At 45.5% G+C, this 21,495-nt stretch overlaps 3 protein-coding genes across 7 annotated transcripts in view; all 3 read left to right on the forward strand.

The window, feature by feature from the left end:
- The first annotated feature begins 6,237 nt into the window (after positions 1–6,237).
- Positions 6,238–16,184, forward strand: LOC144698199 (uncharacterized). Of its 4 annotated transcripts, XM_078570165.1 has the most exons (4): positions 6,241–6,361; positions 7,629–7,681; positions 12,026–12,125; positions 14,417–15,341. In XM_078570165.1, the coding sequence occupies exon 4, from the start codon at positions 14,526–14,528 to the stop codon at positions 15,279–15,281; it is 756 nt and encodes a 251-aa protein (XP_078426291.1). In that variant the 5' UTR covers positions 6,241–6,361; positions 7,629–7,681; positions 12,026–12,125; positions 14,417–14,525; the 3' UTR covers positions 15,282–15,341. The 4 variants fall into 4 exon arrangements, with proteins under 4 accessions (XP_078426289.1, XP_078426291.1, XP_078426292.1 ...); XM_078570163.1 differs by lacking the exon at positions 7,629–7,681 and having other exon boundaries at positions 6,238–6,361; XM_078570166.1 differs by lacking the exons at positions 7,629–7,681; positions 12,026–12,125 and having other exon boundaries at positions 6,251–6,361; positions 14,417–16,184.
- Positions 6,242–21,495, forward strand: part of LOC144698197 (uncharacterized) — a 510,286-nt gene continuing 495,032 nt past the window's right edge. For both annotated transcript variants that reach the window (XM_078570156.1, XM_078570157.1), the window contains exons 1-2: positions 6,242–6,361; positions 9,452–9,515. The gene's annotated coding sequence lies outside the window, so the exon portion shown is untranslated. The remainder of the gene's footprint in view (positions 6,362–9,451; positions 9,516–21,495) is intronic.
- Positions 11,009–21,495, forward strand: part of LOC144698215 (uncharacterized) — a 186,576-nt gene continuing 176,089 nt past the window's right edge. Inside the window, exon 1 of the mRNA XM_078570190.1 lies at positions 11,009–11,105. The gene's annotated coding sequence lies outside the window, so the exon portion shown is untranslated. The remainder of the gene's footprint in view (positions 11,106–21,495) is intronic.

Raw genomic sequence — 21,495 nt, forward strand, 5'->3', positions numbered from 1 at the left:
AAGCAGGTAAATATTAAATCCAGGAACAGATCCTGAGGAAAATGGATCACAATGTTTGGAAGGAGGTGCAGCTGGGAAGCAGAAGCTGTGAATGATGTTATTGATGATTGAGGGGAAAGCATTGGAATCTTGGGCTTCTGGTGGTCAATTTCCTTCTCTACCATTGCATTCAGACAGTTATCTCATTGTGATAAGGGATATGGACATGTCATCACCACATGTCCCGCTAGCTCAGTCGATGGAGTTTGAGACCTTGAAATGTCCTCGGTTTGAGCCATTCCTCCAAGGTATCACGGGGCTCAAAGTAACTCAAAGTAAGCACTCCATTATTCATATCACAATTGCTGGTTTATGAGTTAAAACTGCCCCCAGCTTCACTGGAAGCACGGCAGACATGTGGTCCAGTGTACAATGAATGATGATATTTGAAGGGGCAATTTCCAGTCAAACCGCTGCACCAGCAAAACTGCTCAGAGTCAAAGAGTTAGAATCGACATTTCGTGGGGAACTGAGAGAAGTGAGTGCAGTTCAAACACAATCCAGCTGAGAAAGATCAGATTTATATGATTAGGGGAAAGTATTGGAAAACTCCTGCTGAACCTTATTCACATCAAAATGAGCGAGGAGGAAAGATTGGATAGGATGGGTCTGTTTTCTTTGAACAGAGGAAGCGAAGGAGATTTAATTGAGGAATATAAAATTATAAAATCGAGATGGAGAAGATAGAAAGGACTTATTCCCGTGAGCAAAGCGATCAATAACCAGGGGCATGGATTGAGAAAGAAACAAATCTTCATATTCGTAAAGTGCCTTTCACCACCACCGGAATCCCAAAGGGTTTTATAGACAATTATGTACTTTTGAAGTGTATTCACTGTTGTAATGTAGGAAATGAAGCAAACTCCCACAAACAGCAGCGCATTGATGACCAGATAATCTGTTCTTGTAATGTTGATTGAGAGATAAATATTGGACAAGAAAAGGGACCCTGTTACAGAGTCATAGAGTCATAGAGGTCTACAGCACAGAAAAAGGCCCTACAGCCCATCGAGTCTGTGTCGGTCAAACAAGTACCTAACTATTCTAATCCCATTTTCCAGCACTAGACCCAGAGCCATGTATGCCATGGCATCGCAAGTGCACATCCAAATACTTCTTAAATGTTATGAGGGATTCTGCCTCTACCACCCTGTCAGGCAGTGAGTTCCAGATTCCCATCACCCTCTGAGTGAAAAAAATCTTCCTCACATCCCCTCTAAACCTCCTGCCCCTTACCTTAAATCTATGCCCCCTGGTTATTGATCCCTTCAACAAGGGGAATAGTTCATTCCTGCCTACCCTATCTATGCCCCTCATAATTTTATACACCTCAATCATGTCCCCCCTCAATCTCCTCTGCTCCAGGGAAAATAACCCCAGTCTATCCAATCTCTCCTCATAACTAAAACTCTCCAGCCCAGGCAACATCCTGGTAAATCTGCTCTGCACTCTCTCTAGTGCAATCACATCCTTGCAATAATGTGGATTCCAGAACTGCATGCAATACTCTAGCTGTGGCCTAACCAGCGTTTTATACAGTTCCAGCATAACCACCCTGCTCTTATATTCTATGCCTCGGCTAATAATGGCAAGTATTCCATATGCCTTCTTAACCACCTGTTCTTTGTCAAAATTGTGATTTGGGATCTTGTACATCCAAGGGCAGACGAAGCCTTAGTTTAGCATCTCGTCAAAAAGGCATATTACACTCGAAAGTGCGGGACTCCCTCCGTATTGCACTGGAATCTCAGCCTAGACGGTTATGCTCATGTCCGACAATGGTATTTGAGCTCACAATTTTCTAAGTGAGAATAAAGGGCGGTACCAGCTGACCCATGGCAGACTAAATAATTCAAATTAACGTATCTGGTGGAAGAATTAGAGAAAAGCTGTAGAGTAATTTATTTCACACAGAAGGTGGTGGGGGTCTGGAACTCATTGCCTGAGCTGATCATAGAGGCAGAAACCACCATTGAAGTAAAGGAACTAACACATGGAAAAGCATTTGTGGTGCTGTAACCTGCAAGGCTATGGAGCAAGAGCTAAAACATGGGATTAGACTGGTTTGCTCCTTTTGTACTGGCATGGACATGATGGATCGAATGGTCTCCTTCTGGATCATAAAGATTTCTGTTTCATTGTTTCAATGCTTCAATTGATGATTTTCTTTCCCCTGTGCCAGTTGTGCATTTGCTCAATTAAATATCTCCATAAGGCAATGGAGGAGAAGGTTTCAGATTCCAACGTGGAGCAGAAGAGAAATGGATCAACAGTAAAATAACACATTTCCAATCAGAGCGGAAATAGGTGACAGAAACAGAATGATTCTCCCACCTTTAGTTTCTTCACTAGTCCAATTCCCATTCCATTCCATTAGCATTGCTTTTGCCTCGCATCCTCATCCCTGGTGTTATTTATTCTCTTCTGTCTTCCACCCAATCACAAAACTTCTCTCCTGCTATTAACGTCTTTAATAATAGCTTCTAACTTTTCCCTTGACATCTGTCAAGGTCACCATGATTTTCGGAAAGGGGAATCATGTTTAACCAATTTATTGGAGTTCTTTCAAGAAGTCACACGTGCTGTGGATAAAGGGGAACCAGTGGATGTACTGTACTTAGATTTCCAGAAGGCATTTGGTAAGGTGCCACATCAAAGATTATTGCTGAAAATAAAAGCTCATGGTGGAGGGGGTAACATATTGACATGAACAGATGATTGGCATGAATGGGTCATTTTCTGGTTGGCAAGATGTAACGAGTGGTGTGCCTCAGGATCAGAGCCAGGGCCTCAATTTTTTACAATTTATACAAATGACTTGAATGAAGGGACGAAAGGTGTGGTTGCTGAATTTGCTGATGACACAAAGAAAAGTAGGAAAGTGAGGTGTGAAGAGGACATAAGGAGGCTAAAAAGGGATATTGGCAGGTTACGTGAGTGAGCAAATATCTGGCAAATGGAGCATAATGTGGGCAAATATGAACTTGCCAAATGTTGGCAGGAGGAATAAAAAAGCAGCTTATTACCTAGATGGTGAGAGATTGCAGAGCACTGAGATGCAGAGGGGTCGTGGTGTCCGAATGCATGAATCACAAAAGGTATAGCAAGTAATTAGGAAAGCTAATAGAATGTTATCCTTCATTGAAAGGGGAACTGAATACAAAAGTTGGGAGGCTATGCTTCAGTTACACAGGGCAGTGGTGAGACCATTTCTAGAGTACTGTGTCCAGCGCTGTTCCCCTTGTTTAAGAAAGGATGTAAATGCGTTGGAATCAGTTCAGAAAATGTTTACTAGACTAATACTTGGGATGGGCAGATTGTCTTCTGATGGAAGGGTGGACAGGCTAAGCTTGTATCTGGAGATTAGAAGAGTAAGAAGCAACTTATGTGAAACACATAAGATCCTGAGGGGTCTTGAGTAGGTGGATGTGAAAAGGATGTTTCCTCTTGTGGAAGAATCTTGAATTAGGACTCACTGTTTAAAAATAAGTGCCGCTCATTTAAGACAGAGGTGAGAAGTCTTTTTTTCCTCTCAGAGAGCCTTGAGCCTTTGGAACTTCTTTTCCCGAAAAAGCGATGGAAGCAGAGTCTTTGAACATGTTTTTTCCTTTGAAACGGAGGTAGAGAGATTCTTGATAAGCAAGGGGATGAAAAGTTATCGGGGGTAGACAGGAATGTGGAATGTGGAGTTGTGGTTACAATCAGATTAGCCATGATCTTATTGAATGGCAGAACAGGCTTGAGGGACCGAATAGCCTTCTCCTGCTCCTAATTTGTATGTTTCTATGTTCGTATGTTTATATGTTCGTTCCCTCTCCTCCTTTCCCTGTCTGTGTACTTTCTTGAAATTTATAATACCTTTCTTTTTCTACTTCATTTGATAGTTCACGGACCTGCAGAGTGAATGTTTCAGTTCGCTGGCTTTTTATCCAAACTGGAAGAATTCAGAGATTCAATAGTTTAGCAGTAAGGACAGAGTCAGGAGTAAGAGAGAGTGAGAGGAGGGAAGAACAAATGGTCTTGTGATAGGAAGGCTGGAAAGATTAAATGACAAAGGGGGTGATGATTCAAGGTAAGATTTGGTGATAATGAGACAAATAAATAAACTAATAGGACAGATGAAGAAACAAAAAACACGTCCAGAGGGGGTTCAAACGATAACAGCAGAACCATTACCAACACCTACTGTCCGAAAAAATTGGAGTGTGGTTATGATCTGAAATTGTTGAAGTGACTGTAGAGTCCATCAGGTTGTAAAGTGTCTGATCAAAGATGAGCTGCTGTTCCTCGTGCTTCCATTGAGCTTCATTGGAACAGTGCAGGAGGCCAAGGACAGAGAGGCCAGGGAATGATCAAGAGCTAGGATCACGCTTGAACACTCAATGGTGATGCTCCACAAGTCGCCCATGCCAGATTAAGTATCCTCAGTGCAAAGGAGAATGCATCGTGAGCAGTGAAAACATGATAATGAATAGCAAAGAGTAGCAATCACTGTGTCACCAAGAAAGTGTGTTTGGGGCCCTGAAATGTGGGAAAGGAGGAGGTGAAAGGGCGGGTTCTGCATCGGCTGTGCTTGCATGGAAATGATTCACTGTGATGTTCATAAGAACATGAGAAATAGGAGCAGAGGGAGACCATACGACCATCTGAACCTACTCCACCATTAAATGATCTTGCACATCCATTGAATCGTTTAGTATACAAAAAGTAATGGATTTCTATTTGAATATACTCAGCAAGAGTGATAGATTCAATTTATTTTCATCTGGAAAATGCACAAAGTGCACATGAATTGCAAGTGCTCCCTTTCGCTGCTTGGTAATAAGATTAACAACTTAATCTGGCCTTGTGTCACCGCACTGAAATCCTGCCATTCTCAGACACGCTGTTCTTCATGTCATAATTGATGGATAAACAGTCCACTGTTCCAAGGTAAGACAAGTTTGTAGATGCTCTGTAGTGTTACAGACTAGCTCATTGGGTCTGCTCATTCTATCCCATCTTATATTCAGCTAATGGGGAAAATGAATAAAATACTGAAACATACTGCGATTTGCGGACAGTGGTGAGTTCGGTGCTCAGATTAGCTCAGGTCTCCATATTTAGAACGATGAAAGAAGCGAGCGATGGGGGCGATGCAAGAAAGGTTTATTGGACTAATGCTACAACTGACAGGTTACACCTATCAAGAAATATTGAACAGGCTGGAGACGTTTTATGTGGAAAAGTGAGTGAGGGGTGACTTGATCGAGGAATTTAAGATCACATAACTGTTTCTACAGGCCAGACAACTGAAAGGTGTTTCCACTTCTGCAAGGGCGAAAATAAATATAACTTAGTAATGAATCTAATGTGAAGTTCAAGAGAAGCTTCCTTAACCAGAGATAAAAACGGACAATGCTGGAAATACTCAGCATATCTGGCCGTATCTGGGGATTGAGAAACAGACTCAACGTCCGTCTAATGATGCAGTGCAGTTCTAATGAAAAGTCATAGACCTGAAATGTAAGTGATGTTTCCCTTTCCACAAACACAACAGATCTGCCGAGTGTTTCGATTCAACAATATCGACTCTCAATGGCTGTGTCGGTACCCAGCATTGTCCGCGGGGAAGAATGTGTCCTATCCAGACGACAGTGGGCTGGCTGCGCAGGCGTACTACCGAGCTGGAAGTTGGGCATGCGCAATGCGGTCCCTGATTGGGGTATGCGCAGTGCGGGTTGTGCCTGGAGTGAGACGGAGAAGGGAGAAACAGTCGAGTGAGGTTGAGTAATGGGGTCGCTGGGTGGGTGGAGAGAATTAGAGCCAGGGGAGTGGGCGGGGAGGCCTCATAAACACCCGGAGAATACCTCAAACCCCCACTTAGAAGCTCCCGATCCTGTGTTTGCGCGGGATGGGGCGACAGTTGTTGGCCTGCTCTGGGTCACAGGCCTGAGTTAACGGCCGCCATCTTTCCCAGGGGCGAGATGCAGCAGGGCGCATGCGCGGTCGTCCCTGTCAGCAGGAGGAGAGGATGTTGTGAATTTCTATCCTGGACTGACGGATGGATTTTGGAAACTCCTTTTACAGGGGGTGAGAAGGGGTGAATTTCCATACAGCAAACTCAAACGAAAAGTAATGTTTTTCTCTTCTAAATTTCTATCCTGGAAATTTCTATCTTGGACTGACAATGAAGGTCTTTGTAAATTTGTTTTACAGGGTTATTAGAAGTGGAGGATTGACAGACGGGAAACTCAAACCAAACGTCACATCCAGATCTGACAGAGTCACTCGATTCATCAGAACCTGAATATCATCAGCATCTGAATGTGGAATGAAAAAGGTTTGTCTGTTCTGTCTGTGGAAAAGCACCAAGACGCACAAACCCTGGGTTAGACCACACCTAGATAATACGTTCAGTTTTGTGCAACAAACTAAGGAAGGATAGAATGGTCTTGGAGAGAGTGTAGCACAGATTTACCTGAGTGATACCTGAACTCCAAGGGTTTAATTACAAAATGAGATTACAGGAAATACCCATAGAGTCACAATGGCACAGAGGAGGCCATTTGTACCATTTAGCCCATGCCAGCTCTCCAGAGCAATCCAGTGAGACCAATTCCCCTGCTCCACATCCCTGTATCCTTGCAAGTTTATTTCCCTAAAGTGCCTATTCTCCTTCACATCCCCCTCTATCTCTTCCCCAAAAACTTAAATCTGTACCCCCTTGTACAATCAACTGATGGGAACAGATTTTCTTTGTCCACCTTATCTAAAGCTCATAATTTAGTATACCTCTTTCAATCTACCCTCACCTCTTTGCTAGAACCATTCGTTTAAATCTCCTCTGCGCCTTCTCAAGGACCTTTACATCTTTCCTGAAATGTGGTGATCAGAACTGGACACAAATACTCGGGTTGTGGCCTAACCAGAGCCTAACAAAGATTCAGCATAACTTCCTTGCTTTTGTACTCAATAGCTCTATTTATGAAGCTCAAGATTCCATATACCTTGCTAACTGCTCTCTTAATCTATCCTGTCACCCTCAAAAAATCTCTGCACATAAAGGGCCAGATCCCTCTGACTCTGTACACTGTTTCGAGCTGTGCCATGAGGCCACTATTGTCTTTCTCTCTCTATCCTTCCTGTCAAAATCCATCACCTCGCTGTGAAGGTTGTAATCTCTGAAATTTGGAAGATTAAGAGGTGATTTGATTAATGGTTTCAGGATGTTAATTGGAATTGACAGGGTAGATAGAGAGAACTATTTCCACTGGTTGGGGAATCTAGGACAAGTGGGCGGAGTCAAACATAGAATCAGGTTCCAGCAGCTTTTCAGGGAGAGAAATGTTGTTGCAGAAACTCCTGAACTCGATGTTGAGTTCTAAAGGTCGTAAAGTGCCGAATCAAAAAATGAGCTGCTGTTCCTGGAGCTCCCACTGAGCTTCATTGGAACAGTTCAAGAGGCCAAGGACAGAGAGGTCAGAGTGGGAGTGGGGCGGAGAATTAAAATGACAAGTGACTGGAAGCTCAGGGTCAAGCTCACAGACTGAACGGAGGTTGTGCCACAAAGTGATCACCCAATCTGTTTTTCATCTTCCCAAGTATAGAGCAGACCAGATCATGAGCAGTTAATACAGTAACTCAGCTGCAAGAAGTACAAGTAAATCACTGTTTGTTTCATCCCACAAAATCTCAAATATAACCTGAAGGAATATATTTGGAGAGGAAAGGATACAAAGTAAAGCAAACCGACTGCCAGAATATTAAATTTCACCCTAGCCATAAAGATTGTGAACATCAGCAGAAATCAACCCTAATGTCAAAATCAACATGGTTCAGTCCTCGATGTGATTAACAGCAGCAATAACAGCAGTATCCTGCAGTCACTTGACAGCTCACTGGTCTGCCTGCAGGTTGGATGAACGAGTGAAGCTCTTTTCACATTCAGAGCAGGTGAACAGCCCCTCCCCTGTGCGAACTCGCTGGTGTTTCAGCAGATCCCTTGTGCTTTTCAAATTCTTCTCGCAGTCAGAACATTTATACAGTCTCTCATAAGTGTGCACTCCCTGGTGTGCCCGAAGGTGTGATAAAAATCCTTTCCCACATTCAGTGCAGGTGAACAGCCTCTCCCCTGTGTGACTGTGGCATTGAGTTTCCAGATCTCAGTCAAAGAGTCACAGAGGTCTACAGCACAGAAAAAGGCCCTTCAAACAAGTACCTAACTATTCTAATCCCATTTTCCTGCACTAGCCTTGTATGCCATGGCATCGCAAGTGCACATCCAAATACTTCTGAAATGTTATGAGGATTTCTGCCTCTACCACCCTTTCGGGCAGTGAGTTCTAGATCCCCACCACCCTCTGGGTGAAAAAATTCTTCCTCACATCACCTCTAAACCTCCTGCCCCTTACCTTAAATCTATGCCCCCTGGTTATTGATCCCTCCACCAAGGGGAAAAGTTCCTTTCTGTCTACCCTATCTATGCCCTTCATAATTTTATACACCTCAATCATGTCCCCCCTCAATCTCCTCTGCTCCAGGGAAAATAACCCTAGTCTATCCAGTCTCCTGTCATAGCAAAAACTCTGCAGCCCAGGCAACATCCTGGTAAATCTTCTCTGCATTCTCTGTAGTGCAATCACATCCTTCCTATAATGCAGATTCCAGAACTGCACGCAATACTCTAGCTATGGCCTAATCAACGTTTATACAGTTCCAGCATAACCACCCTGCTCTTATATTCTATGCCTCAGCTAATAAAGGCAAGTATCCCATATGCCTTCTTAGCCACCTTATCAACCTGCCCCGCTACCTTAAGGAACCGGTGAACATGCACACCTAGGCCCCTCTGATCCTCGGTACTTCTCAAGGTCCTTCCATTCATCTTGTATTCCCGTGCCTTGTTTGACCTGCCCAAGTGCATCACCTCACTCTTATCCGGATTAAATTCCAATTGCCGCTGATCAGCCCATCTGACCAGCCCGTCTATATCCTCCTGTAATCTCAGGCTTTCCTCCTCACTATTTACCACCCCACCAATTTTTGTGTCATCCGCAAACTTACTGATCAACCCTTCTACATTCAAGTCTAAACCGTTTATATATATCACATGACAGATAATTTAATTCCTTTCAAGATCGCCACATTGACACAGCTTCTCCCTAGTGTGATTGCACTTGTGTTTTAACAAGAGAAAGGATCAGTTGAAACCTTGACAACACGCAGAACACATGCATGGTTTCTCCCTGCTGTAAATGATGCTGTTTGTGGGGCTGAAGCGAGTCACAGTCCCAGTGACCAGGAGAGAAAATGATTTACTCATTAATTTTATTCTACTAGAGAAGAAAAAATATTCCACAGAAAGTGGAATTGTCTGCTCTGAATTTCTATCCTGGATTGACAGGGATGACTTTGTAAACTCCTTTTCCAGGGCATAAGAAGGGAAAAATTTACAGACATGAAACTCAAATCAAACATCACGTCAAGATCTGACGGTCACTCGATTCACCAGGACCTGAATATCAGCAGCCTTTGAATGTAGAACGAGAAATTTTTGCCTATGGAAAGGATTTAAAACTTCAGTGTGACTGGAAAAGCAGCGAGACACACACACACCAGAGTGAGAGTGTTCCAGTGAACTGACTGTGGAAAGAGCTTTAACCAGTTACACAGCCTGAAAAACATCACACCATTCACAGCGGAGAGAAAGCGTACCCCTTTTTCTGTGTGTGGACGAGGCTTCAACTGATTATTCAACCTGGAGAAGCACAAGGACACCCGCACCATGGAGAAACCATGGAAATGTGGGGACTGTGGGAAGGGATTCAATTATCCATCCAAGCTGGAAACTCATCGGCGCAGTCACACTGGGGAGAGACCATTCATCTGTTCTGATTGTGGGAAGGGATTCACTCAGTTATCTACCTTGTTAACACACCAGCGAGTTCACACTGGGGAGAGACCATTCACCTGCTCCATATGTGGGAAGGACTTTACTAAATCATCTACCCTGACTGATCACGAGCGAGTTCACACCGGGGAGAGGCCATTCAGTTGCTCTCACTGCGGGAAGAGATTTGGCCGGTCTTCCAAACTCACTGAACATCCCCGTGTTCACACTGGGGAGAGACCGTTCACCTGCCCCGTGTGTGGGAAGGGATTCACTTGTTTAACCAACCTCACATCACACCAACTTGTTCACACTGATCAGAGACCTTTTCAATCTTCTGTCTGTGATTCTGGCTTCAAAAGCACAAGGGATCTGCTGACATAGCAACACAGTCACACCAGGGAGAGGCCCTGCTGTCTGTCCTGAATGATTCCATTTCACTAACAAATGTTGAAATGTTTGCTTCACACCCACAGGGTTTCATCTGTTTAAAGCCACAAACAGAAAGGTCCAGTTTTCTCTTGGAGTTTGAGACAAATCAGCTTCCAAAATGGTGCAGAGTTTCAGCCAATGAGGGAGACACGGGCTCAGCCCCGCCCCTCATTCACTCCAATTGGTTGGAGGACCATCCGATTCCCCTCTTGGTCCTCCAGTCCTGTCCCATCTTCCTATTGGTCAGAAGCTTCCGTCAATCACTCCCCGGGCATTGTGATCTGGAGCATGCGCAGTGCGGGTGATGTCCAAGGACAGATGCTTGTTTGTCTCATCTTCAGGCGGGAAGGAGGCGGATAAGCGGAGGCAGCATCGGGGGCAATGGGTGGGAGGGGAGGCTTCACAAACACCCAGTGGAGGCCTCAACACCCCCAGTAAGAAATTACCGGGCCCGCCTGCACCGAACGGCACGGCAGCTGCGGGATTTCTCCCGGTGCCAGGCCCGAGTGGACAAATGTGGGTTAATGAAGGAAACGCAGCAATGGGTTTGTTAATGAGAAATCACCTTTAACTCACTTTACTGATCCTGGAGCAGGAGGAGAGAATGGTGTGAATTTCTATCCTGGAATGACACTGGTGGGTTTAGGAAACTCCTTTTACAGGGGGTGAGAAGGGGAGGATTTACAGGCGGGAAAGTCAAACCAAACATCACATTCAGAGCAGACCCGATTCATCAGGACCTGGATATTATCGGCCTTTGAGTGTAAGCATTGAGTTCCAGATCATTACCATTCACTGTATAAAAAAAAGTTATTCCTCACATTCCCCCTTTATCTCTTCCTAAAATCTTAAATCCCTGTCCATAATTTTTTACAATCAAATAATGGGAACAGCTTTTCTTTATCTACCTTATCTAAACCTATTATTAACTTGTACACCTCTATCAAATCTCCCCTCAATCTCCTTTGCTCCAAGGAGAACAAGCCCAGTTTCTCCAACCTAACATTGCAACTAAAATCCCTCATCCCTAGAACCATTCTGATAAACCTCCTCTGCATCCTCTCAAGGACCCTCACATCCTTCATAATATGTGGTGATCACTGGTTTGCACAGACCCAGATGTTCTGTGTTCGTGTCTGTGATGTCATCACACATCGACAATTGCTCAGTGACATCACCCCCGCTCCCCGGGTATTTCCTCAACAGAGATTTTTCTCTGACTCCAGTGCTTCTGATATCTTTCCAGCTGCAGGCTCCAGCAGGAGATTTTAATATTGAAAACTGAAATTGTTCCAGATGTGAGTATTTTTGACCATTGCTTTTCGTGAGAGATTCCATGGCTCTGGGGCTGGTCTGATTCTTCTGCTGTGGATCTGAATCCATGTCCATCCATTGCTCTGTTTCAACTCTCTCTTCCCTGATCACCTTTCTGCCATTGTCTAACTTCCTCTGTCTCTAATAATGAACGTATTTTAGTTATGTTTAGCATTTTACTGTTCCTTCTGCTGACCATGTCTAAATGAGGTTTCCACTGCTGCCCATCCCCTGACCATGTGCTGCTGGCTTACCAGCTCTTTCACTTTTGAGCTTATATTGATCATCAAATTCTGCACCATTTGTATTGCCTGTAATTCATTCTACAGATCCTCAATCATTAACTGTTTCTCTCTCCACCAATACCAGCATATATTGCCAGTCACCAGTTGCTTGTGGAGAAGATGATGTTTGACCTTCTTGAACCGCTGCAGTTCGTGTGGTGAAGGTGCTCCCACAATGTTGTTATGTAAGGAGTTACAGGATTTTCACCCAGTAATGATGCAGGAAAGGTGATGTGTGTCCAAATCAACGGGAAGAATTTGTGTTTATCTGGCGCCTTTAACATAAAACATTCCAAGGCATTTCACAGAAATTTTACAAAGCTACATTTAATACCAAGCCACATGATGAGATATTAGGACATAAATTTGGTGAAAGAGGTTGGTTTAAGGTGTATCTTAAAAGAGGAAAGCAAGTTAGAGAGCAATTGGGAGCAATTTCCAAAGTTTGGGCCACCAATGGTGGAGCGATTAAAATCAGGAATGCTTAAGAAGGTGTAATTAGATGAGTGCAGATATTTTGGAGGGTTGTGTGGCTGGAGGAGATTACAGTGTTAGGGATGATTGTAACCATGGAGGAAAACTGGGATGAGAATTTTCAAACGTTGCTGCCTCTGAATTGGGAGCCTTTGTAGATCAGTGATCACAGGGGTGATGGGTGAACAAGACTTGGTCCAAGTAAGCACAAGAGCAGCAGAGTTTTGGATGGTGGGGGTTGAATCTGGAAGGATGGCTGGGAGCGCGTTAGGGTTGTTAAGTCCAGAGGTGACAAAGAATTGAATGATGGCTTCAGCAGCAGATGAGCTGAGACTGGGATGCAGTCAGGCGATGTTACTGAGGTGGAAATAGGTGGTCTTTGTGATGATGCGGATATGTGAATGGAAACCCATCTTGGGGTGAAATATTTTGCCATGGTTGCTTGGTTCAGCCTCAGACAGTTCCCAGGGAGAGGGATGGGGTCAGTGACTAGGGAGTGGAATTTGTAACAGGGACTGAAGACAATGGCTTCAGTCTTCCCAGTATTTACTGAGGAAAGCTTATTTACTGATCGATGCTTATTGAGGAAAGGGGTGATATTGCAGATTTAGAGGAGAGAGGAACAGCACCTGGAGGGATCTGTTAACAATATCTGTTAACATGGGGACCAAGAGATGAGGTTGAATAGTTAGCAGTTTAGTTGACAGTAATATTGAGAAAGCAAAAAGTGGGTGTCATGGATAAGATAAGTTCGGAGAAGGAGATAGGAGAGACACGAGAGAAAGATGTTCGGGGCTAGGGCAGGGGGCAGCTTCAGAGGAAATTTGGCCAGGTGGGCTAGTGGAAGGGAAGGAAGCAGCAGAGGGAGCTGAATGGATGATGTTGATCTTAGTGACAAAAGTCTGTGAGCTCCTATCTCTTATTGTTGGAAGTGAGGGCACAGGAGACAGTGGAAGAAGGGTTAAGAAAGATGATTTGCATTTGAGAAAAAGCCTAGGGTTATATTTGCATTTGAGGATGATCCTAGAATAGTGAGCAGTTATAGCAGGCGAGAAACGAACCCTATTGTGCGTTATGTGCTTCAGCAAGATCTGGGGGTGGATGCTTAGACCAATTGTCCACCGTATCTTTTCAAGTCTGCATCCCTTGGACTTAAGGGAGCAGAGATGAGGGCTGTACTGGGGGGAGCAGCCAGGGAGAGAGAGAGTCAAGGTTTTACTGGGAACTAGAGCATCACAGATGGTGGTGAGGATATGGGTCACTGTGTAAAAATAAGGGGTCACTGATTTAACACAGAGATGAGATTTTTTTATTATCTCAGAGGTTAATGAGCCTTTGCAATTCCCTTCCTCAAAAGGCATGGAAGCAGAATCTTTGAATATTTTTAAGGCAGAGGTAGATAGATTCTTGATAAACAAGGGGGTGAAAGGTTATCAGAGGTAGGTGTGAGGTTACAGTCAGATCAGCCATGATAATGTTGAATGACGGAGCAGCCTCCAGGGTCCAAGTGGCCGACTCCTGCTCCTAATTTGTATGTTCATATTTTAAATGGAGGAAATTTCTCTTCATGCAGTGCTGGATGTCAGACAAGTTAGGACAGTGTGTGAGTTGGAGAGGAACTTGTCGGTGATGGCGTTCGTATATACCTGCTACTCTGGTCCTTCTAGGTGGTGGAGGCTGAGAGTTTGGGAAATTCTGGTCAAGTTGTAGATATATAAAATCTCTCTCTCTGCACTTTTACTCTCCCACCTCTTTCTCTCTCTCTCCTCCCATGAAGGACAGAGTCTTGTGTAGCCCAGACCGGGTGGCAGGTTCCCTTCGCTGGACGATATTAGTGGACCAGTTGTGTTTTTACGACAATCCATCAACTTTCAGGGTCACTTTTTCCTAGTGCTGGCTCCACAAATGATCAGATTAATTCAACTCAATTTCACAACCTGGCTTTGTGTGTTTTTTGTGGGTTCTCTCTCATTCCCTTTTTTCTGTTTTAAATCAATTTCAGGGTATTAGAAGAGGAGGATTTGCAGTCGGGAAACTGAAACCAAACATCACATCAGGATCTGGCAAAGTTGTCCAATTAATTGTATCCTGAATATTACCGGATTTTGAACATGGAAGGAAAAAGCACCGTTCACAGTGGAGAGAAACCGTATACGTGTTCTGTCCTGTCGGGACACAAGCAGAGTCAAACTGGGGAGAAACTGTGGAAATGTGGTGACTGTGGGAAGGGATTCAATTATCCAGTTAGGCTGGAAATTCATCGGCGCATTCACACCGGGGAGAGGCCATTTACCTGCCCCAAGTGTGGGAAGGGATTCACGACCTCATCCCATCTGCTGACGCACCAGCGCATTCACACTGGGGAGAGACCATTCACCTGCTCTGAGTGTGGGAAGGGATTCACTCAGTCATCCAACCTGCTGACACACCAGCGAGTGCACACTGGAGAGAGGCCCTTCACCTGCTCCGAGTGTGGGAAGGGATTCACCATTTCAGCCCACCTGCTGAGACACCAGCGAGTTCACTCTGACGAGAGACCTTTTAAATGCCCAGACTGTGGGAAGTGCTATAAAAGTTCTGGGGAACTGATGTCCCATCAACGTGTTCACACTGATGAAAGACCGTTCAGATGCTCCCACTGTGGGACGGGGTTCAAGCAATCATCTGACCTCACTGTACACCAGCGCACTCACACTGGGGAGAAGCCGTTCTCATGCTCCGTGTGTGAGAAGAGATTCAATCAGACATGCACCCTTCTGCGACACCAGCAAGTTCACACTGGGGAGAGGCCATTCACCTGCTCCATGTGTGGGAAGAGATTTGGTCGGTCATCCACACTGCTGAGACACCAGCAAATTCACAAGTGACTATAGTGATCGATTTTTCTGTTCATCGCATCCAGGACTGAATAAAAGAGTTGCAATCTGTGACTGTTGATAATTCAAAAGAGTTTCACGGCGTTGGCAGCAAACGCAGCCTTTCCGAGTCACCGGGACGCTCAGGCCCCGCCCACTCTCTGGTGCGTCATCAAGATGGCCGCGTAAGCCCTCCGCTGCCCGCTGGACCAAGATGGCGGCCGCTAACCTGGTGCTGGACAGGGAAAAATGTTCTGGAACTGCGAATACGAGACCTGCAGCGTCTTATTCCTGGCTTCCGGCCTACACTGAGCGTTTATGAAGCCTGCGCTTCCTCTTCACCCCGACTCCTGGCTCCATTCCTCAGTCCGCCCCATCGACACTCACCCGCTGAGAAACGCCTCTCCCTCACTCGCTCAGCTCAAATTGATAATGCGCATGCTCCAGCTAGAGTACAGCACTGCGCCTGTGCACCGTGCTCCTGTAATATGAATAGGGCACTTTCACATCAGCAGGGAATCTTGCGTAACAGCAGCGCCATTTGAACTTTAAAGCGGGAATAGAACGTAATTGGAACCCAATTGCGATAAATTAATTTTTAAAATCACACATATATCCTACTGAATAGGTGCTGTGCCATTCTTTATTTCTTTAAGTGATTTAAGCCATTGCTCACTGAGCTTTTGAAAATTTTCCGACTGGTTCCCCTCTGTCTTTCCTCCCTGAAGGTGCTGACTCCAGCTCGGTTAAATCACACCGTCACTGGTTCTTTTCTTTCTCTTCTATCCCCTGATACCGAATATCCACTGTTTTATAGAATGATGCAGCATAGATTGAACCCATTCGGTCCATTATGCCTATGCTAGCTTTTTGAAAGATCTATCCAATAAATTCCACAGCCCTGCTGGCACTGTCAGGACAATGTATATTTGCTGTATTAATGCAAGAGGTGAATGGATAAGGCTTTCCAGTTGCACACTTCTCAGACACACTCACCCCTGTGGAAAGATCGATTGACCAGTATATGAAGCAGATATTAATGGTTCACTGATATAAAAACAGAAAGTGCAGGAAAACTCAACATGTCTGGCAGCACCTGGTGAGAGAGAAACAGAGTCCAGGTGACGAATGGATCTAGCCATTTGTGGGGCCAGCACCAGGAACAAGTGACCTGAAAGCTGTAGGGTTGTAAAACCCAACTAATTCATTCATGCCCATCAGGGAAGGGAACCTTCCACCCAGTCTGGGCCTACTCAAGACTCTGGCCTCTATGGAAGCAGATAGAGAGGTAAAAGGTTTGGGGCCCTTGGAGGGGGGGAATGATACTGAAGGAGAGGGATCTTATACATTGTCATGTAGACAAGAACTTAGACAGAACCTTCTAACACTGTGACTTCGACCCATTTGAAAGACAGTAACAGAAGGTGCATGCAAAAACCTCCAAGTTCCCTTCAAAGTCACACACAGCATCCTGACTTGGGCATATATTACCGTTCCTTCATCATTGTTGGGTGAAAATCCTGCAACCCCTTACCTCACAGCATTGTTAAAGCACCTTCACCACAAGGACTGCCATGGATCAAGAAGGCCCACAATCACCTTAATGTGGAGTAGGCTGGATCATTTTTATTAGACTTTTGCGGGATGTGGGTATTGCTGGCGAGACCAGCGTTTATATCTCACTCCTAATTGCCCTGGAGAAGATGGTGGTGATCCACCTTCTTGAACTGCTACATTTATGTGGCATAGGTACACCCACAGTGGAACTAGGCAGTTCCAGGGTTTTGATACACCAATAGTGAAGGAACAGTGACTTAGTTCCCAAGTCAAGATGGTGTGTGGTTTGGGGGGAGGCGGGAGGTGGGGGGGTTGGGGGGGGGGGGTGGTGGGTGGGAGCTTGTAGATGCTGGTGTTCACATGTGTCTGTTCGCCTTGTTCTTCTAGGTGGGAGAGGTTGTGTCTTTGAAAAGTGTTGTAGAACAAAATTAATGAGTTGCTTCAGTGCATCTCGTAGGTGGTATGCACTGTTGCCACTCTGTGTTGGTGGTGGAGGGAGTGGATGTTAAAGGTGGTGGGTGGAGTGCCCTCAAGCAGACTGCCTTGTCCAGGATGGTGCTGAGCTTCTAGAGTGTAATTGGAGCCACACTCATCCATTATGTTTGCTGGCCTTGCTCGCAAAAGCCCACGCCACAAAAATTAATTTAAGAGAACGAAATGTAAATGAATTGAAAGCCTATACTGAAATTATTGTTCAGAAAACAATATTTGTTTACATTGTAGGGGCTGTGTCTGTTTAGCAACCTCACTTGGTAGTCCCACACATTGAGAATTGTTGGGCTGCACTGGGCTGAAAACTGCTCAGAAGCTCCTCCTCCATCTCCACTCCTGTTCGAACTGATGCAACACTAAAGGTCTACTCAGGAGGCCAGGGGTAGACAAGGGCATCCAACTCCAATACTGAGGCAAATACTGATAATATTAAGTAGGTTAAGCAAAATCTGTGCATCGAGAAGCAAGAAAGAATTTCATGCCGTTGACCTTTTTGTCAGGATGCAGTGAAAAACTTACAGGCAGCTGCTGATTAATGGCGATATTAGTCCCACAATCCCCTGCGTCCCAGAAACCCCTCTATTCAACTCGCTCCTTTCCCCCAGGCGCTGAGAGTGCGCATGCTCCCCAGGACCAGCCGCGGGGCATTCTGGGCGGTCTCTTTGTTGTGAGTCGGACTCGGTGGAAATGGAGAAGAAACCGGGAAGCGGCGGCGAGGATGGGGGAGGCGCTGCAGCATCGCTTTAATGGGCAGCCCCGACCCCCAGCCCGGAGAGATCACCGCACGGCCGCCGGGCCCGGCCGCTCTCATTCGGCCTCTGAGAGCCGCACTCGCTGTTCCTGAGGCTGCGCTCGCCCCCCGCTCAGTTTCTCCATTGAATCCTGTTTCTCTCCTTGTTTCTCCCAACTCAGATTCACCGCCTCATTTTCTTTTCTTCCTCTGAGCCCCTGAACTCCATCTGACAGGGTCATGTTGGAGAGCGGGCATTGACTGTCCTGGGAAACAACAGCAAGAGGAGCTCAGAGGCCGGAGAAGCAAAGGAGCAGCGAGTTCAGTCACCAATCGGGGGGGATTGAGGACTGGACCCTGGGTCAGTCAGTCAGGGGAGTCACAGTGAACCCCTGGGGAATCAGTCATCTCTGAAAAATTGAATGAGTATCTCTTTTATCAACAACACTATTTTATATTTGTCAGTATTTTTATTTATTCTTTGTTATCTTAATCCCAGGACATTGCTGCTGGAGTTCCTCAGGGCAGTATTCTAGGCCTAACCACCTTCAGCTGCTTTATCAATAACCTTTCTTCCATCATAAGTCAGAATTGGGAATATATCGCCGTTCCTTCACTGTTGCTGAGTCAAAATCCTGGTACTTTCTTTTGAACTGCACCTACACCACGTGGACTACAGCAGTTCAAGGAAGTGGCTCACCACCGCCTTCTCAAGGCAATTCCAGATGGGCAACAAATACTGGTCTTATCAGTGACACCAACATCGCATGAACAGATTAGAAAAAGGAAAGAAACTAGGATTGTCTGTTCTGGATTTCTATCCTGTACTGACTTTTGTGAATCCCTTTTTGTAGGATATTTGAACAGGAAGATTTGCTGACAGGAAACTCAAACCAAACATCACGTCAAAGTCTGACCAATTCACTCAATACATCAGGAGCTGGATATCATTGAATGTGTAATATGGACGGAGAAATATTTTAACCAGTTGCACAGCCTGAAAAAGCTTCGCACCTTTCACCGTGAGAATAAACTGTGGACGAGATTTGATCTGATCATCCAACATGGACAGCCACAAGGACACCGGCACCACGGAGAAACCATGGAAATGCGGGGACTGTGGGAAGGGATTTGGTTCCCCATCAAAGCTGGAAATTCATCAGCGCAGTCACACTGGGGAGAGGCCGTTCACCTGCTCCATGTGTGGGAAGGGATTCACTCATTCATCCAACCTTCTGAGACACCAGCGCATTCACACTGAACAGAGTTCAGTCATCTGCTCCATGTGTGGGAAGGCAATCGGTCATTCATCGAACTTTCAGAGGCACCAGCAAACTCACAGTGGAGAGAGGACATTCATCTGCTCCATGTGTGGGAAGGGATTCACTCATTCATCTAACCTTCTGAGACACCAGTGCATTCACACTGAACAGAGTTCAGTCATCTGCTCCATGTGTGGGAAGGCAATCGGTCATTCATCGAACTTTCAGAGGCACCAGCAAACTCACAGTGGAGAGAGGACATTCATCTGCTCCGTGTGTGGGAAGGGGTTCACTCAGTCATCCTACCTGCTGACACACCAACGCATTCATACGAGGGAGAGTCCGTTCATCTGTTCTTTGTGTGGGGAGGGATTTAATCGATTATCTAGGCTGCTGAAACACCAGCGCATTCACACTGGGGAAAGTCCATACACCTGCTTTATCTGTGGCAAGGGATTTAATCGGCCATCCAAACTACTGACACACCAACGAATTCACACTGGGGAGAGGCCATTCACCTGCTCCATGTGTGGGAAGGGATTCACTAATTCATCCGACCTGCTAACTCACCAGCGAGTTCACACTGGTGAGAGGCCATTCACATGTTCGGTGTGTGGAAAGGGATTCACTCGATCATCCCGCCTTCTGACACACCAACTTGTTCATACTGATCAGAGACCCTTTGAATGTTCATACTGTGAGAAGGCCTTTAAAAGTAAAAAGGATCTGCTGATACACAAACGAATTCACACTGAGGAGAGGCCGTTCACCTGCTCCGTGTGTGGGAAGGGATTCACTCAGTCAGGCTCCTGGCTGACACACCAACGAGTTCACAAGTGACTGTAGGGGTTGGATTCTGCATTTTTTGCTGCTGTTAATCATGTTCAGGATTGAATTCTTTCATTCTGACAGTTGGGGTTGTTTCTGCAGATTTTACTGGACATATAATTGGGCTGCTGTTTAATATTCTGTATAGATGTCGAATAGCATGTCAAGCTTTGTTTTGAACACATGTAGATTTTTATCCTTCCCACTTGAGTGTTTAACATCACCTGGTTGGATCTCAGAAAGGACAATCTGGGGGAGGATCGCACGGCAGGAACAGAACTCCAGCCTGGACACAGTCCTTCAGGGTCATGCTGAGAGAGACAAATGGCACTTTGGCCTTACTCATTTCTCCTCACTGACAGCAAAACCCACATGTGGATTCATCCTGAGGTGTGCAAGAAATATGTCACAGCCACTTCTCACCATCCTGACTTGGAAATATATTGACGTTCCTTCACTTTTAATTCAACATCGGGGACTTCACGCAGGAGAGAGACCGTTCACCTGCTCCAAGTGTGAGAAGAGATTCAGGTCTTCGACACACCTCATAAAACGCTTACGTGTGCACACTGGGGAGAGGCTGTTCACCTGCCCTGAGTGTGGGAAGAGATTCAGGTGTTCACCCAGCCTCACGGAACAACTACATGTGCACCTGGGGGAGAGGCCATTCACCAGCTCTGAGTGTGGAAAGGGATTCACTTGTCATCCCAGCATCTGACACACCAGCAGGTTCACACTGAGGAGAGACCATTCACCTGCTCCACGTGTGGGAAGAGATTCAGTCGTTCATCCACCTTGCAGAGACACCATCAAGTTCACACTGGGGAGAGGCCATTCCTCTGCTCCAAGCGTGGGAAGGGATTCACTCAGTTATCCCACCTGCTGAGACACCAGTGAGTCCACAAGGTGTTTGATTCTGCTGATATTGCTGAAAATCACATCCAGGACTGAACCATGTTCATTCTGACAGAATTCTGGCTTTCTGAATTGGGGTTTGGTGTCCAATGAATTACCTTTGTGTGTGCCAACTCTTTGATTTCTCCAGGATAAAAGGAGACTCACTGGCTTCTTGTTACTGACTGCTCCATTTTTGGATCTTTTTGGGATAGAAAGCTGACAAATCCCTGGATCTCACTGCCTACATTCCAGGATTCTGAAAGAGATATTGGATGCACCACTTGTGATTTTCCAAAATTCCCTAGATTCTGGAATGGTGCTAATGGATTGGAAGGTGGAAAATGTAATCCCAATCTTCAAGAAAAGCAGGAGGGAGGAAACAAGGAACTACAGGCCATTTAGCTGGACATCAGTCATCAGGAAAGTACTGGAATCTATTTTTAAGCAGTGGTAACAGAGC

The sequence above is a fragment of the Cetorhinus maximus genome, chromosome 23, assembly GCF_964194155.1.
Source record: "Cetorhinus maximus chromosome 23, sCetMax3.hap1.1, whole genome shotgun sequence".
In the NCBI taxonomy this organism is placed as follows: Eukaryota; Metazoa; Chordata; class Chondrichthyes; order Lamniformes; family Cetorhinidae; genus Cetorhinus; species Cetorhinus maximus.